Consider the following 16278-nt stretch of genomic DNA (forward strand, 5'->3'; position numbering starts at 1 on the left):
ACCCTTGGACCATATAACACTGCCCATCTCCTTAATTTCCTGAACATCTTAAATTACAATATTTTTCAGCCAGAGCAGAGAGGACCAGGTGATCCTGAACAGCAAATGCATGTTCTAATTTGGGACAACGTGAGTTTCCATCGGGCTGCTCAGGTCCGCAACAGGTTCCCCATGACCATCCCAGGTTTACAATTCTCTATCTCCCACCCATATTCCCCATTTCTCAACCCCATTGAAGAGTAGTTTTCAGCATGGCGGAGGAAGGTGTATGATCGCAAACCCCATGAACGTATGGCCCTTCTCCAGGCAATGGAGGAGGCCTGTGGTGACATTCCAGCAGAGTCCTGTCAAGGGTGGATGAGTCATGCCAGAAGCTATTTTCCAAACTGTCTGGCCAAGGAGAATATCGCCTGTGATGTTGGTGTAAATCTGTGGCCCGGACCAAAACAACAGACATGACTGATTTTCCAGTGGTGTAAAACAATTAAGTAAAAATACTTTAAAGTACTACTTAAGTAGTTTATTTGGGAATCTGTACATTACCATTTAATATTTCTCGCAACTTTTATTTCCTAAAGAAAGTAATGTACTCAAGTAGTATTTTAGTGGGTGACTTTCACTTTTACTTGAGTCATTTTCTATTAAGGTATCTTTACTTTTACTCAAGTTATGACAATTGGGTCCTTTTTCCAACACTGATTTAGTTTTTTCGCAATGGAGTATTTTGACAGTTTCTTTATCTATTCCGTACAATTGATCTAACGTACAGTAGTTCTTTTGCATATGCTAAATATATTTACTGTATGTTTGCTGTTTGACATGTACTGAGTCAGGTTGAAATATTGCGTTCCTTGTTTGAGTACACAGAAACAATATACAGTATAACAACAATCTTAGTCTTTACACTGAAACAGGTTTTGAGTATGTCACATTAGTGTGATCTCGTTCGTCACTAAGTTAGATTCATTTGATGTGTGTGTCTCATTTGTATGCAGGGAGGACATGATTTTGATTGCTGTGTTTCATTTTGCAAGATGACTTTGGGGCTTGTGGAAATTAGCTAAATGTTGTGTGTTTAGAGTTGAGTACCTGAGATGTAGTTCCAGCAAATGTGTGTTAACAATTGTGAAAAACTAAATAGTTTTTTTACCCTCAACAATCTACACACAATACCCCACAATGAAAAAGCTCAAATTTAGAAATGTTTGCAAATGTATTAAAAAACAGAAATATCACATTTACATCAGTACTCAGACCCTTAGTACTTTGTTGAAGCACCTTTGTGATTACAGCCTCGCGTCTTCTTGGGTATGATGCTACAAGCTTGGCACACCTGTATTTGGGCAGTTTCTCCCATTGTTTTCTGCAGATCCTCTCAAGCTCTGTCAGGTTGGATGCGGAGCACTCTGGCTGGGCCATTCAAGGAAATTCAGAGACTTGTCCCGAAGCCACTCCTGCGTTGTCTTGGCTGTGTGCTTAAGGTCGTTGTCCTGTTGGAAGGGGAACCTTCACCCCAGTCTGAGGTCCTGAGCGCTCTGGAGCAGGTTTTCATCAAGGATCTCTCTGTACTTTGCTCCATTCATCTTTGCCTCGACACTGACTAGTCTCCAAGTTCCTGCTGCTGAAAAACAACCCCACAGCATGATGCTGCCATCACCATGCTTCACAGTAGGGACGGTGCCAGGTTTCCTCCAGATATGACGCTTGGCATTCAGGCCAAAGAGTTCAGAGAATCTTGTTTCTCATGGTCAGAGTCCTTTAGGTGCCTTTTGACAAACTCCAAGCAGGTGGCCATGTGCTTTTCCTGAGGAGTGGCTTCCGTCTGGCCACTCCACCATAAAGTCCTAATTGGTGGAGTGCTGCAGAGATGGTTGTCCCATCTCCACAGAGAAACTCTTGAGCTCTGTCAGAGTGATCTTTGGGTTCTTGGTCACCTCTCTGACCAAGGCCCTTGTCCCCCGATTGCTCAGTATGGCCGGACGGCCAGCTCTACGAAGAGTCTTGGTGGTTCCAAGCTTCTTCCATTTAGGAATGTTGGAAGCCACTGCGTTCTTGGGGACCTTCAATGCTGCAGACATTTTTTGGTACCCTTCCCCAGATCTGTGCCTCAACACAACCCTGTCTCGGAGCTCTACGGACAATTCCTTCGACCTCATGGCTTGGTTTTTGCTCTGACATGCACTGTCAACTGTATATAGACAGGTGTGTGCCTTTACAAATCATGTCCAATCAATTTAATTTCACAGGTGGACTCCAATCAAGTTGGATCAATGGAAAGAGGATGCACCTGAGCTCAATTTTGAGTCTCATGGCAAATTTACTTATGTAAATAAGGTATTTCAGTTTTTTAAATATATATTTTTTAACATTTAAAAAAAATATATATAAACCTGTTTTCACTTACTCTGTCATTATGGGGTATTGTGTGGAGATTGATAAGGAAAACATAATTTAATCTATTTTAGAATAAGGCTGTAATGTAACAAATGTGGAAAAAGGGAAGGGGTCTGAATACTTTCCGAATGCACTGTATATAATGAATGAATAAGTCAAAAAATGTATGTAACTAAGGACTCTGGCTTTGAAAGTCCTTATGTAGGCTAGATTAGAAAATATACAGTATCTGTTGACTGTCTTGGCCAATAGTCTTATAGGCTTGAGCACAGCTCTTTGAGATAACCGTCCAAACCTGTTGAAATCCACTGGGAATTACTGGTCCTTAGTCTCCAGAGGGACTGGGGATCATCTGGGAGTTTGACATAAGCAGGTTAAATATCTAAGCCAGCTCTTGTTTTTGTGTTTTGTGGAGAGTAAGATCAGCCAACCATGCTGAAAAGCAGTAAACAGGATGTATGAGGAATTAAAGGCACAATCACTTCAACCTGCTGCTGATACTTCCTTAGAGACTGAAAACATATGAAGAAGATATTCTCTAACCTAGGGGTGCTTTCGCAAGATGACTTAGCCGAGCTTCCATTGGAAGTTAGAGAGGATCATAAGACCAGCTTGTTGTCACATTGAAGTTGGCCAGAGAGGACCCTGCCACTTCCTCCTGGGGGACCCCATTGTCACAGGGGATGAACAACCCGAGCGTCAGTGGGTGGAGGTGTAGAATCGGATCGACGTGGCTGCAGCCGAGGAATGTAAGGAATTCCCAATGTAAACACGTCGTCTTCATGCTTGGCCGGCCGCTGCCTGCGCTCTTATCTCCCTGTGCCCATCGGGCCCTTTAATCAACATAATGGCTACTTATCTATTACCACTGCTTTTCCTGTAGTTGCTGATGTGATTGTGTAGCTGGGGCCTCTGCTAGCACTGGCCTGGCCTTTTGTGTTCCTAAAGCGTCCGGTGGTTGGTATATCACTGTTCACTCAGATACCCCCCAATGCACAGACAGACCTCAGTCTGATACTGGTCTCTATACAGTGTAATGGCTTTTGAAATGTCACCACCATTGAGAGCCATTTTTTTGCGAGGCTAACCGCTCTGCTTGGCTGGCCAACGCTCCTCCATCTCCTATGGGAGCGCTCTCTATAGCTGATAGGATCATAAGTGGCTAAGGGGGAAATGTACTTTTCTTCCTGGTTCGAATAGAGCGCTTTCGCTGTTCCAAACAAACAGTCTTCAGCGTGTCACCAACTCCTGCGGTTCTTGTGTGTGAACCCTCAACTCTTTCGGCTTAAACGAAACTCATTTCTAAGGCAGCCGAGTCTGAAAGTGCATCGCTAGTCGCTAATGCTGTGTGACATTTAGAAAATGGAGGAAAGGAGAAGCAGGTGGCTGTTTTTTCCTTCCCTCTCTTGTTCTATGAAATCCTGTTTTTCCAGCATGGTGCTTTTGTCAGCGCTAGAGGTAGTGAGTTCTAAGTCTACCCTGAGCATGTATAGTTTGCGGGGGCCACATTTACTCAGGGGGGTAAATTCCACCTCATGCTGTAAGGCCTAGTCGTACCATGCTCCGCCAGTCATGGGGGCTCTTGTGGAACTGTTATGTAGCCTGGTGCCCTGACTAGCCTACATTCCAACACTTTCACACGGTCTTGCAATCACAGAGCTTCGCTACTACTGTATTTCTCAACAACCCAGAGCCAGACACCAGATTTTTCCTTTTCCTGAACCATCCCTGATAATTTTGTTGGATTTTGTTTGTTTTGGATGGGAAAGTAGATACTTTCCGGGTGTTTTTTACTGCTGCAGACTTTTCCTGACAATTTTGATAAGACCGCAGGATGTCCAACCACTGGTCCCCTGACGCTCCTCTAGATGAGAGAAGACAGATAGGTCTATAAAGTGGGAGGCAGTTGCTGTCAATACCAGACAGTCGATACACTTTCCCAGGTCTGCCCTCCATCACAAGCACATCAGAAAGGATCATGGGGGATTGGACCGGGATAACCCATAAATCTCCCAGATGGAATGGTTCATGTCCTCTACATGTCACTCCTCCAGTTAGGACAGCATAACATTGGGGTTGAATAAAAGCCAGTCACAACATTTTGGTTCTAGTTCTTTGTCCATGGTAAACAATGACAGCATTTGGTCTTTATCTCGGACAACCTAGATCAGTACTAAAACAGTTCATTTTGACTTGACAAATTCATGTAGCTAACTCATCAAGGGTGACAGACAATCTAAATTCTAAAGAGACTGCCATCCTGCGGGTTATTTTGTTTACTTAGTCCCTTGGATTGGATGCGTCCTTTGTGTATTTCACTAACCAGTCTCTGAGATCCACATACAGCATGTCAGATGGACCCCAAGAAAGCTGTCAGTTACAGATGTCAATGCCCCTTAATGACCCCGCCCCTTCCCCCGCACACAGCAGTGGAGGATTATCCACAGAACAAAGAGGGTGGGTGGGGTGGGTGGGTGGGGGGGGGGGGGGGTTCTGTGGAGAACTGGGGACCAATATTCCAATCACAATGGTAAGAGTGACCAGCAGGCTCAATTAACACGCACTTAACAACTACACAATTTACTACCTCACTGTTGCTGAGGAAACAAAGCCAAAGTTTCCAGCTAAAAAGGTCTTCAATGTGAGGGAGAAGATAATCGTCTTGCTGTTTAAGAGAGTGCCGCTTATAATGCACTTCCATCGGTCCTGCGGGAATTTACCCTTTAATGGAAGAAAAATGTACTTGCTGTCTCTGCCATGTCTTAATTCTCAATGGTTTCTCAGTTTCACATACACAGTAGTTTTCATGAATAATACATTCCATAACCAGTCAACTACAACAACAATGGACGGATTACAACATGGAAATAGAGGTCAAGTGGTAAAACAGTCTGTTTGATGAAGTGTAATCTCGTTCCCAGACACTTTCGCCCAAATGCAATATCCTGGGGACGAGATTAGATGAAGTGTTAATTGTTATGATGAATATGGTTCAGGGTTCAGTAAACATGACCTACAAGCGAGCTCCAAAAGTATTGGGACAATGACAAAGGTATTGGGACAAATTCACTTATGTGTATTAAAGCAGTAGAAAGTTACGTATTTGGTCCCATATTCAAAGCACGCAATGACTACATCAAGCTTGTTACTATACATTTGCTGGATGCATTTGCTGCTTGTTTTGGTTGCGTTTCAGATTATTTTGTGCCCATCAGAAATTAATACATTATTGACCATTCAATTATTTTGGGCACAAAATAATCTGAGACACAACCAAAACAAACAGCAAATGCATCATCTAACAAATGTGTATTCACAATCTTGATGCAGTCATTGTATGCCATGAATATGGGACCAAATACATAACTTGTTACTATTTTAATACAGATGAATGAATTTGTCCCAATATTTTTGGTCCCCTAAAATGGGTTGACTATGTATAAAAAAAATGCTGTAACTTCTAAACGTTCACCCAACATGGGTGAAAATACCCTGAAATGAAAGCACTTTAACCTTATAGTCATTTTATTATTTTCAAATCCCAAGTGCTGGGGTACACAGCCAAAACAACAAAAAGAGGCACTGTCCCAATACTTTTAGAGCTTACTGTAGGTTGTCACCACCCCTGTTGGGTTTTAGGTCCGCCATTCAGTGTATACTTGAGACCACCGGTTGGTCATTAGTTCAGGGTCAATTACGAAAACGTCCATGTGCCCCCCACCTCCCAAAGTCGCCACGTGCATGGATGAATCCCTAACTTGGCTAAGAAATGGCAATGATACGACATAAAATGGTTCGATTGCATTTGATGATGGTGGAAATATACCCACAATTGTTTGCTCTGCATCCTTTTTAACAGGAATGTACAGTACTTTTACAGTATCTCTCCCCAATTATTTTCATACTGTGGAACATCAGGTTCGTCTTCCCACAGGCCAAGTGCTGCAACAGTCTACTAGAAATAGAACCGCAACACCACCACAGTCAGATACAGTAACTCAACAATTTGAATTTTAGCCAGTTATTGAGCGTCTTTGTTTCTAAACCATGACTCGTGTATTGTATTCCCTTGGCTCTCACAACCGTGAACTGTAATTAATAGCTGATGAATGGGTTATTAATTTGATTAGACAGAGTTGCCCGAGTAGCCTGGAGGCCTATTGATATCATTACTCCGATAGAGTGAGTCTCCTGAAAACATTCAAGAGTCGCAGACAATCGCACTCACATAGGGCTACGCGCGCGAAAATAACTGTACCGCGGTAGTAACAATGTAACAACAAACGCCAGAGTAGCTACATCTACACAAGAGGTTAGTAACCCAGTGATGCATATATCGACTATCGACTCACGAATGCACGAAACGTGTTACAATTTGAGCAAATAAGAGCCTAGGGGCCACACAAATGATTCCGCTTACCTATTACACAAGGTGCGTCGGTACGTCGGGCACTCCGCGTATCCCAGTCAAATGAATCCCCAAAAGCCGCTGTGTCACCATTCCAGTCACACAAACCGCGCGCACGTGTCTGGTTCCGAACCAGAAAGTCACATGAGCTCCATGTTCAATCCGAGGGAGCTCTATGTTGCTGCCCAGGAGGAGCAATTCAGTTTTTTTCAACACAATAGGATGGCGGGGATGCCTCCACTGAAATCCTTGGACCTGACAACGCTAGCAAATAACCACTTGGTGGAGGTAACAGGCTTCGCAAATATGAGGCGCATCATATGTGATTAGGCTACTGTGCGGGTGCACAAGGAACTAAATGACTGTTGGATTTTCGTGGTGTGAGTACAGCCGCGGAATTTTAATGAGGACATATTGCTGCAACGTCAGGCACAGCTTTTTGGTCCGGACTCAGATTAGGGGCTCCTGCGGATAAGCATGAATTGTCCCATTAACCTGTGGCTTAAACAGGGGTCCACACAGAGCGTTACTTGGTATTCTTTAACAAATCTACTTTGAGACAAAAGTATACACATCACACACATGGTTATGGGTTTAAATTAAATACATATGTACCATGTATGGTAGAGTTGAAATGTAAGTTTGCAACCCAATGTTACACTTTATATACATCACAGAAGACTGAAATATAACAAAACGCCTAGTTCACAAATGCTCAGCTGGTCCATATATTCCCCAGCATCTTGTCAACATGTGCCCTGACAACAGAGCAGATACTGTATCTTATACCAATCTGCCATTATGTGGTTTTACCCATAAGGTATTTTAAGGTGTAAAAAACCCCTCAAAAATGTCAAATTGTATCAAATATTAATATTCATTCCTACATATGACAGTAGTTTCATGGCCAAAATTTAATTATTTAATGTAGACAATAATTTCTTCAGTGTTTGGGTTTAGGCCCAGAAAAGAAGGGCATTCAATGTAAAACAAATCCAAGACAAACAAATCTAAGAACTAAAGTTTTGTTGCTAAGGATTCTATGACGCAGTTAGCCTTTACGGTTGGGACTGCAAGTTTGTGTTCCATTTTTTTGTGTGGATTGGAACTCAGAGCGACAAGACCAAGGGTCCCCGACCAATCATCACAAAATTTGAACACTACCAACAAAAGGAGCTGATCAAAAGCAGGTGAGGGGAGCTTAAAGGGACCAAATTCGGTTTCAATGACCAATTTCCAAGGTAGATAAATGAACGTCGTAAGAGACTGTATCCGGTACAAAGGCAACAGAGGGAGAAGAGTAAGCCTTTCTCATTGTGGACAAACTCTTCATAGATGGACAGCTATTCCAAGACAGCTCCATAACACCATGGCTGTACTAAATTCTACAGGGACTTCGGGTTACGAAAAAAAGAAAGTATGGGAACTGTAAAAAATATCTGACCACTATGAAGTGGATATGAACATACACGTACTCAATTACATGCTCGCTTACACATACGGACTTATACATACACACACACCTGATCTCGCTCTCTCTTCTCACTCTCTATTGTCGAGAACTGTTTCATAATTTAATATGTTTTTCATTTGTATATATTCTTTATGTATTTGTCTACAAGTTTAAATATGTATACGACAAGCAAGGGGAAGATACCAGAATAGGGGCATTGGGGAATAATAACATATTGTACAGAAAACATTTGTACTGTCGTGAAGCCGTCTCTAGAGCAATGCAAGGTATCTTTCATGATCATGTGAAACATCAATTACTATGGAAATGCTGGGATGTGTTTTTCAATGATGTTAAAAGTAATTATGATGCAACTATGACGGTGATATGATATGGATTACAATTATCATCATGAATATTAAGGCTATACTCACTACATGTTACACACATAGACACTTAACCATGCAAATTGGCAGAGTTATTATTTATTTGGACAGCACACATTATAGTCTTACTCTTCTACAGACATCGTACACACTCTCACTAAATCACATCCATTATCATACACATCAACCAACTCAATTTTACTACGCACATATCTTGTCTCAATTTTCTAACATCTGTGGCATTGGCTCGCAGACAAACAGGCAAGGGAATAAAAATACAAACAATAGTATGCAAGAATAAACACCATGGGAAAAGTGCAAATCAATCCCAGAACAAAAAAGACAGACTAATGTTTGCAACTGCACATGGGGACAAAGATCGTACTTTTTGGAGAAATGTCCTCTGGTCTGATGAAACAAAAATAGAACTGTTCGGCCATAATGACCATCGTTATATTGGAGGAAAAAGGGGCATGCTTGCAAGCTAAAGAACACCATCCCAACCGTGAAGGGGGTGAAGGGGGTTGCAGCATCATGTTGTGGGGGTGCTTTGCTGCAGGCGGGACTGGTGCACTTCAAAATAGACGGCATCATGAGGATGGTAAATTATGTGGATATATTGAAGCAACATCTCAAGACATCAGTCACGAAGTTAAAGCATGGTCGCAAATGGGTCTTCCCATTTGACATTGATCCCAAGCATACTTCCAAAGTTGTGGCAAAATGGCTTAAGGACAACAAAGTCAAGGTATTGGAGTGGCCATCACAAAGCTCTGACCTCAATCCTAAAGAAAATTTGTGGGCAGAACTGAAAAAGCGTGTGCGAGCAAGGAGGCCTACAAACCTGACTCAGTTACACCAGCTGTCAGGAGGAATGTGCCAAAATTCACCCAACGTATTGTGGGGAGCTTGTGTAAGGCAACCCAAAACATTTGACTCAAGTTAAACAATTTAAAGGCAAAACTAATTGAGTGTATGTAAACTTCTGACCCACTGGGAATGTGATGAAATAAATAAAAGCTGAAATTAATCAATCATTCTCTCTACTATTATTCTGACATTTCACATTCTTAAAATAAAGTGGTGATCCTAACTGACCTAAGACAGGGAATTCTCACTAGGATTAAATGTCAGGAATTATGAAAAGCTGAGTTTAAAAGTATTTGGTAAGGTGGAAATGGAGGAGACTACATCAAGGTAGTCGTCTTAACTACTTTGTCTCTTTCTCTCTTGCATCAAAGGTTTAAAAAGTTTTAATAGGAGACAGAATGCGATCTGATCATCATCTAATTGGCATTCACATAACTCTTATGGATTTTCCACATGGATTGGGATATTGGAAATAACTGAATTTTTCCAGTATAATATAGGTTCAGCAAATCCCCTTATTGTTTTGGATACCTTTAAATGTACCTTCAGAGGTCATTCAATTCAATATTCATCAATAATAAAAAAGCTGTTTCTGGCTAAAGAGACAAGAGTAACAAGGGAAATCCATCAACTAATAGTACAGGTAGATGGCAATAAAAACAATACTACAGAGATACAAAATAAGTTAGAGGAAAAACCCCCAAAACTTGAGGAACTTATTCAAGAACAATCTAATGTAATCTATTACAAAAATAAAGCAAACTGGATGGAATATGGAGAAAAATTCTTCCTGAATCTCCAATACGGGAACGCTAACAAAAATAATTTGCATAAACTCGTTACTGAAGACGGAGTTATCTATATAATTGTAAATATTTTCTAAATATTTTAGGCAGATGTTCTCTTTTCTGTTTCATCCTCTCCCACTGAATGAAGATTACAGTAAGGAATTCTTTCCAAATAATATAAAAAATGGAAAATTAACAAATGTACAGAAAGATCACTGCGAAGGCCACATTACAGTAAGATTTTTTTGAGGCTATTAAATCCTTTAAGTCTGGAAAAACCCCAGGGCTTGATGGCATACCGGTAGGTTATCCTACCTCATTTGCACATGCTGTATATAGATTTTTCTACTGTATTATTGATTGTGTTTGTTTTTTCCATGTGTAACTCTGTGTTGTTGTATGTGTCAAACTGCTTTGCTTTGTCTTGGCCAGGTCGCAGTTGCAAATGAGAACTTGTTCTGAACTAGCCTACCTGGTTAAATAAAGGTGAAATACATTTTAAAAATAAAGAGGTATATCAAGCCTTTTTTGATACATTAAAAGCTCCATTGTTAGATTGTTTTAACTACTCCTATAGAAATGGTAGTCTGCCAGGTACTCCGCAGGAAGATCTGATTTCTCTATTATTAAAACAAGACCCAGATGGCAAATATAAAGACCCAGTCTATCTAAAACACTGGCGGCCCCTTACACTTCAATGTTGTGATGCAAAAATTATTGCGAAATGAATAGCACTCAGAATTAAAAGGGTTTTACCAGGTATTGTTCATACTGATCAGACAGGTTTTTTACATGGACGATACATTGGAGATAATATACAACTACTAGAAATAATAGAACGTCAAGAAACATCTAAGAAGCCAGGCCTGGTATTTATAGCCGATTTTGAAAAGGCATTTGATAAAGACTGGGTTTTATTTATAAATGCCAGAATTCAATTTCGGTGATTCTCTTATAAAATGGGTCAAAATAATGTATATCAACCCCAGGTGTAAATTAGTAAATATGTATACTTCTCAGAGAGTTTTGAATTGTCAAGAGGAGTTAAACAAGGCTGTCCGCTGTCACCATATCTATTCGTTATGGCCATCAAGCTATTAAAATCAGATCCAATAACAGCATTAGAGGATTAGAAATCCAAGGCTTAAAAACAATGTATGCAGATGACTCAAGTTTTTTATTAAGTACACTAGCTGCAATGTCTCATTGAAGATGTAGATAACTTTTCTGTACTCTCTGGACTAAAACCTAATTCTGATAGGTGTACAATATTACGTATTGGATCTTTAAAAAATACAACTTTGACATTTCCCTGCAGTTTACCTATAAAATGTGCTGATGGTGAAGTAGACATACTTGGTATTCATATCGCAAAATAGAAATAACAATGAATTTCAATAGAGTACTTAAAAATAGACAACATCATGCAACCATGGAGAGGTAAATACTTGTCTATTTAATGAAAGACTTGCCCTGATTAACTCCTTAGTCATATCTCAGTTTACTCACTTACTCATGGTGCTGCTTACTCCTGATGATTTGTTTTTCAAATCATATGAGCAAAAATATTTAGCGTTATCTGGGACGCTAAATCAGACAAAATAAAGCGTGCCTATCTATATAATGAATAGGGTGGGTTGAGATGATTAAATATAAAAGCACTAAACCGCTCTCTAAAAGCTTCACTCATTCAAAAGTTTTACTTGAACCCTAAATGGTTCTCAAGTAGATTACTAAGAAAAGCTCATCCATTGCTTAAAAATGGCCTTTTTGCCTTTGTGCAGATTGCCATGTCTTATTTTAAATTAATTGAAAATCATGCTTTTTTTCAAAGTATCTCTCTTTTTCAAACAAGCATTGCAGAGCTGGCTACAATTTCATCCCCCTGAAAAGATAGAACAAATATTACAACAAATATTATGGCTGAACTCAAATGTGCTGGTTGATAAAATACCTGTATTTATGGGAAAGATGTTTGAAAAGGGTATTATGTTCTTAAATGATATTGTAAATTGGAATGGTAGAGTTATGTCCTTCATGGACAGAATTGGAAGGTCTGCTCAATCCAAGAGTACAACCAATTGATTACAGCATTACCCCAAAAATGGAGGCAGGTGGCAACGGGAGGAGGTAGGGAACTGGTCTGACTGCCCAATATAAAGGATCAAAACTGGCAGAGGAATAAAAATAGCATATAGGAAAGTATACCAGTTTCATTTGAAGACCAGGATGTTGACAACTGTGTCATACAGATTGCAAAATAGTTGGGAAGATATTTTTGATGTACCGATTCCATGGTACAGGGTGTATGAGTTGATATATAAAACGCAAGATTCAAGACTTCGTGCTTTTCAGCTAAAATTATTACATAGAATTCTTGCCACCAACAAAATGTTGAATATTTGGATAATAAAATCATGGAAGCGCTGCAGATTTTGTTGTGAGGATACAGAATCAATAGACTATTTATTTTGGTATTGCCCTCAGGTAGCCTGTTTTTGGTCTCAGGTTCAGCAATGGCTGAAAACACATAGCATTGATCTAAAATTGACCCAAGAAATAGTACTGTTAGGAGATCTGGAGAGACCGGGTCAGTCAATTACTAACACTCTTAGTAAAATGATTTATCTTCAACTCGCAATCTGTGGATTCTATTAAATTAGATAGATTGAAATTGTATGTTAAACATCACAGCATAGTTGAAAGATATGTGTTGCGTAGAAACCCTCAGTGGGTGGCCAGCAGAGATAGATGGGATGGGCTGAGGGAAGCTGAGGGTTGGGATGTGGAATTAGAGACAAGTGGGAGTGGAGTTGCTGTGCGGGAGATAGAATGATGGTCAAAGATAAGTCAAAAATCAAGTCATAATAAAACATAATAAAAAGTAAGTTTGAATGACACTAAGGGGCAGTGTTTTTACAACTAATGCCGGTTTGCCTGAGGCTGATGCTGTGCAGGTGTTTGTACACATGCATATACACACCCTCTAATTCAAATTAACACGTACAAGAACACACACATACATGTAATAGCACCAGACATGCAGACAAACATATACAGTTTGCATTGCTGTTATGATTTTAGTTGTCCTCGATGTCCTTAGTTATTTTTTTGCATTGTTGTTTGCTGTTTTCTTCTGTCTTTTTCTTTTTTCTCTTTAGTTCATTCTCTTTGTTGTTGGTACATCGGGGGGTTCTTGGGGGTGGGGAATATAATTAATGTTATTTTTCTTCTTGGGGGGCGGGGGGGGGGGGGCCTGTGGGAGGGTTCTTGAAAGGTTGAGGGACAGCTATTGGGGAACTGTGTGGGGGGGATCTTGTAGAGTTCGGGTTCATGTTTTTTCGCCTTGTGGGAGATTGTCAACGTGCCCTTGAGCAGGGCATTGACCCTGGATGCTTCTGTGTGTCGCTCTGAATAGGAGTCTGTTGGATGACTGGTATGGTGTAGTTGTTGAGCGGCTTCTCTGAAAGTATATTGTATGTTTTGGATATTCAATAAAAAAAATAAAAATCCAAGACAACACCCTCTAACTGAATACAAAGATTACCCCATTAAATAAATACAAGTGTTGACAGAAAACATTTAAATTAACTCGATTTAACTAGGTTGTCCTTGATGCCGAGACACCCCACTTTGGAAGGTTTTTAATTATGGGCCATGGCATGGGCTCTCACTCTCGCTTATACCACTAATATTTACTAAATCAGTTCACTATGAATGGAGGTTTCTGTTATTGCAATGTTTATTGGGTTCAGAGATGGAGAGCACACAACACTGCCACAGGCTCCCATGTCCCTCTCATCATCACCAAGGAAACATGGCATTGTAGTGGGAATCATGCTGTGCGCTGTCCCAGTGGTCTGACTTTCTCATCAGGTTCCTCAGCCCCTGCAGCATTTGTCTTATGAAATGCATCCCAAATGACACCATATTCCCTATATGGTGGACTATCTGGGGAATAGGGTGCCATTTGGGACACAGACATGGCCAGTGAGATTGTGGAGGGGGAGAGAACCCTTATCTGAGCCTCCAGAAACAGACCTGGGACAGAGGAATATAATTGGGCTTCCCATTGTGAATGTCCTATAGCTGGCCAACATGGAAGCACAATCGTTAAACACTAAGTCGATTAAATGGGTTAGGGAGTATTGCGCTTGCGAGAGGACCACTCTTTTGTAACCAACAAGACAATACTATAGCATGTTTAGCACCATATCAGTGGAAATGTAGGCTACGCATCCAGTTTGGTTCAGAAAGCCTGTGTCACCCGATTGCTCTGCGGGGAGCACTCCCCCATCTTCTCCCCTAATCCTGCAGCATTCAACCAACAGCTTAGCCATTTTGAGGTTAAACCACTTACCCCTCCACATAGCCGTGTAGTAGAAACCCTGCCCCTCACCAGCCTGGCATTGGCACATAACAGGGTAAGAAATCTGGTGTTCACAGTACCAGAGCGCCACACAGCTGTTGCAAGGTCAGCACAACTGCTTTGAACACATCTAGTGGGCTCTGGGGACTTCTCATTGTTCATTTTTCTTTGTTCTCCAGCACAGTAAGTAAACCTCTGCCTTGGTTAGCCTTTGCCAGCTTGTTCTGCGTTTATACGTACGCATATATGTGGAATCTGGTAGGTGAGATCAATGTTCCATCATATCAAAAATAACAATTATAGCTTAGCGAGGCAATGGCAGCAGTGTGGTGGTTAAGTGGTTGCCATGAGTAACGAGGTTGGTGCCAGTAATGGCAACGGATGTGACAGCGTGGGTCAGAGACTGGTGTGACACCCTGAACAAATGCCATTATCACTTCATAGCAGGTAGAATTGATCTCAAGAGGACTCAAGTTGTCAATGAAAAAAGGATAGGTTGAAACATTTTGTCCCTGCTTTTGGTATCAGTAGACTTAGAGGTGGGAAAAAAAGCTCAATGGTTCAGCATATGATGCTTAAAACAATGAACAACAATGCACTCATTCCAAGAATGATGCTTGGGATTCAAACCGATTGTGGAGTGCCCTCTATAGGACATACATCGACAGTGCATATCTCAGTGTTGAGTGCTTGAGAACATTGTCTGACTTGCTGAAAGCGCCAATCAATCACAATACAAACATTTGTCAAATTAATTTTATTTTCATACAACTAATAATTAAAAAAAATCTTATTTACAGACATACTATCATTAAGGCTTGCAAGGGTGTTTCTAAAATGATGGAATTTACTTGTTGACACCACAGCTCTAAATGCCGATGTTTTCACTTGAGGCGGGTCTTCTTGAGCTTGGAGGAATCTCCTGATACTTTGCGCTTGTGGGACGGGGTGGTGCGGCTGACGTCTGCGCCCACTGGCAGACACTGGGCCGCTTGAGGAAGATAGTAGATCTCTATTGGTGCAGACGGCTCCTGGACAAAAAAAACTTATGAGTTTTAGTATCAGTCTTCATTTTCTTAGTGGAGCAACATGTAATATTTTAGCCATAATTTAGATTCCTTCATGTTTTACAAGAACACTGCTTAGAAACGCCTAAAATGGCTTGGTACTGCTTCTTACTTTATCATAATCCAAAAAACATCAGTTGCAAGGATGTGAAGAACTAGTACACACAAGTGCCAGACCGGCTAGTCATGGGAGTAATATATATCTATAAATAAAACACACATACATATACACATTTCACCTTTATTTAACCAGGTTGGCCAGTTGAGAACAAGTTCTCATTTACAACTGCAACCTGGCCAAGATAAAGCAAAGCGACAAACTACAGAGTTACATGGAATAAACATATGTACAGTCAATAACACAATAGAAAAGTCTATATCCAGTGTGTGCAAATGAAGTAAGATTAGGGAGTAAGGCAATAAAACGACCATAGTAGCAAAATAATTACAATTTAGCAATTAAACACTGGAGTGATAGATGTGCAAGTAGAGATACTGGGGTGCAAATGAGCAAAAAATAAATAACATCGGGATGAGGTAGTT

At 40.6% G+C, this 16278-nt stretch overlaps 2 protein-coding genes across 3 annotated transcripts in view; both read right to left on the bottom strand.

Moving 5' to 3' along the window:
* The window catches only part of tmem108 (transmembrane protein 108), a 59113-nt gene extending 51986 nt beyond the window's left edge, over positions 1–7127 (bottom strand). The window contains exon 1 of one of the 2 annotated variants that reach the window (XM_031836071.1): positions 6815–7127. The gene's annotated coding sequence lies outside the window, so the exon portion shown is untranslated. The remainder of the gene's footprint in view (positions 1–6814) is intronic. The other variant, XM_031836069.1, reaches the window with a different exon arrangement.
* Positions 7128–15408: 8281 nt separating this feature from the next.
* Positions 15409–16278, bottom strand: part of topbp1 (DNA topoisomerase II binding protein 1) — a 32329-nt gene continuing 31459 nt past the window's right edge. Inside the window, exon 27 of the mRNA XM_020494691.2 lies at positions 15409–15699. Coding sequence (XP_020350280.1) covers positions 15553–15699 — 147 coding nt within the window. The 3' untranslated portion in view covers positions 15409–15552. The remainder of the gene's footprint in view (positions 15700–16278) is intronic.

Source organism: Oncorhynchus kisutch, linkage group LG11 (assembly GCF_002021735.2).
Source record: "Oncorhynchus kisutch isolate 150728-3 linkage group LG11, Okis_V2, whole genome shotgun sequence".
Taxonomy (NCBI): Eukaryota; Metazoa; Chordata; class Actinopteri; order Salmoniformes; family Salmonidae; genus Oncorhynchus; species Oncorhynchus kisutch.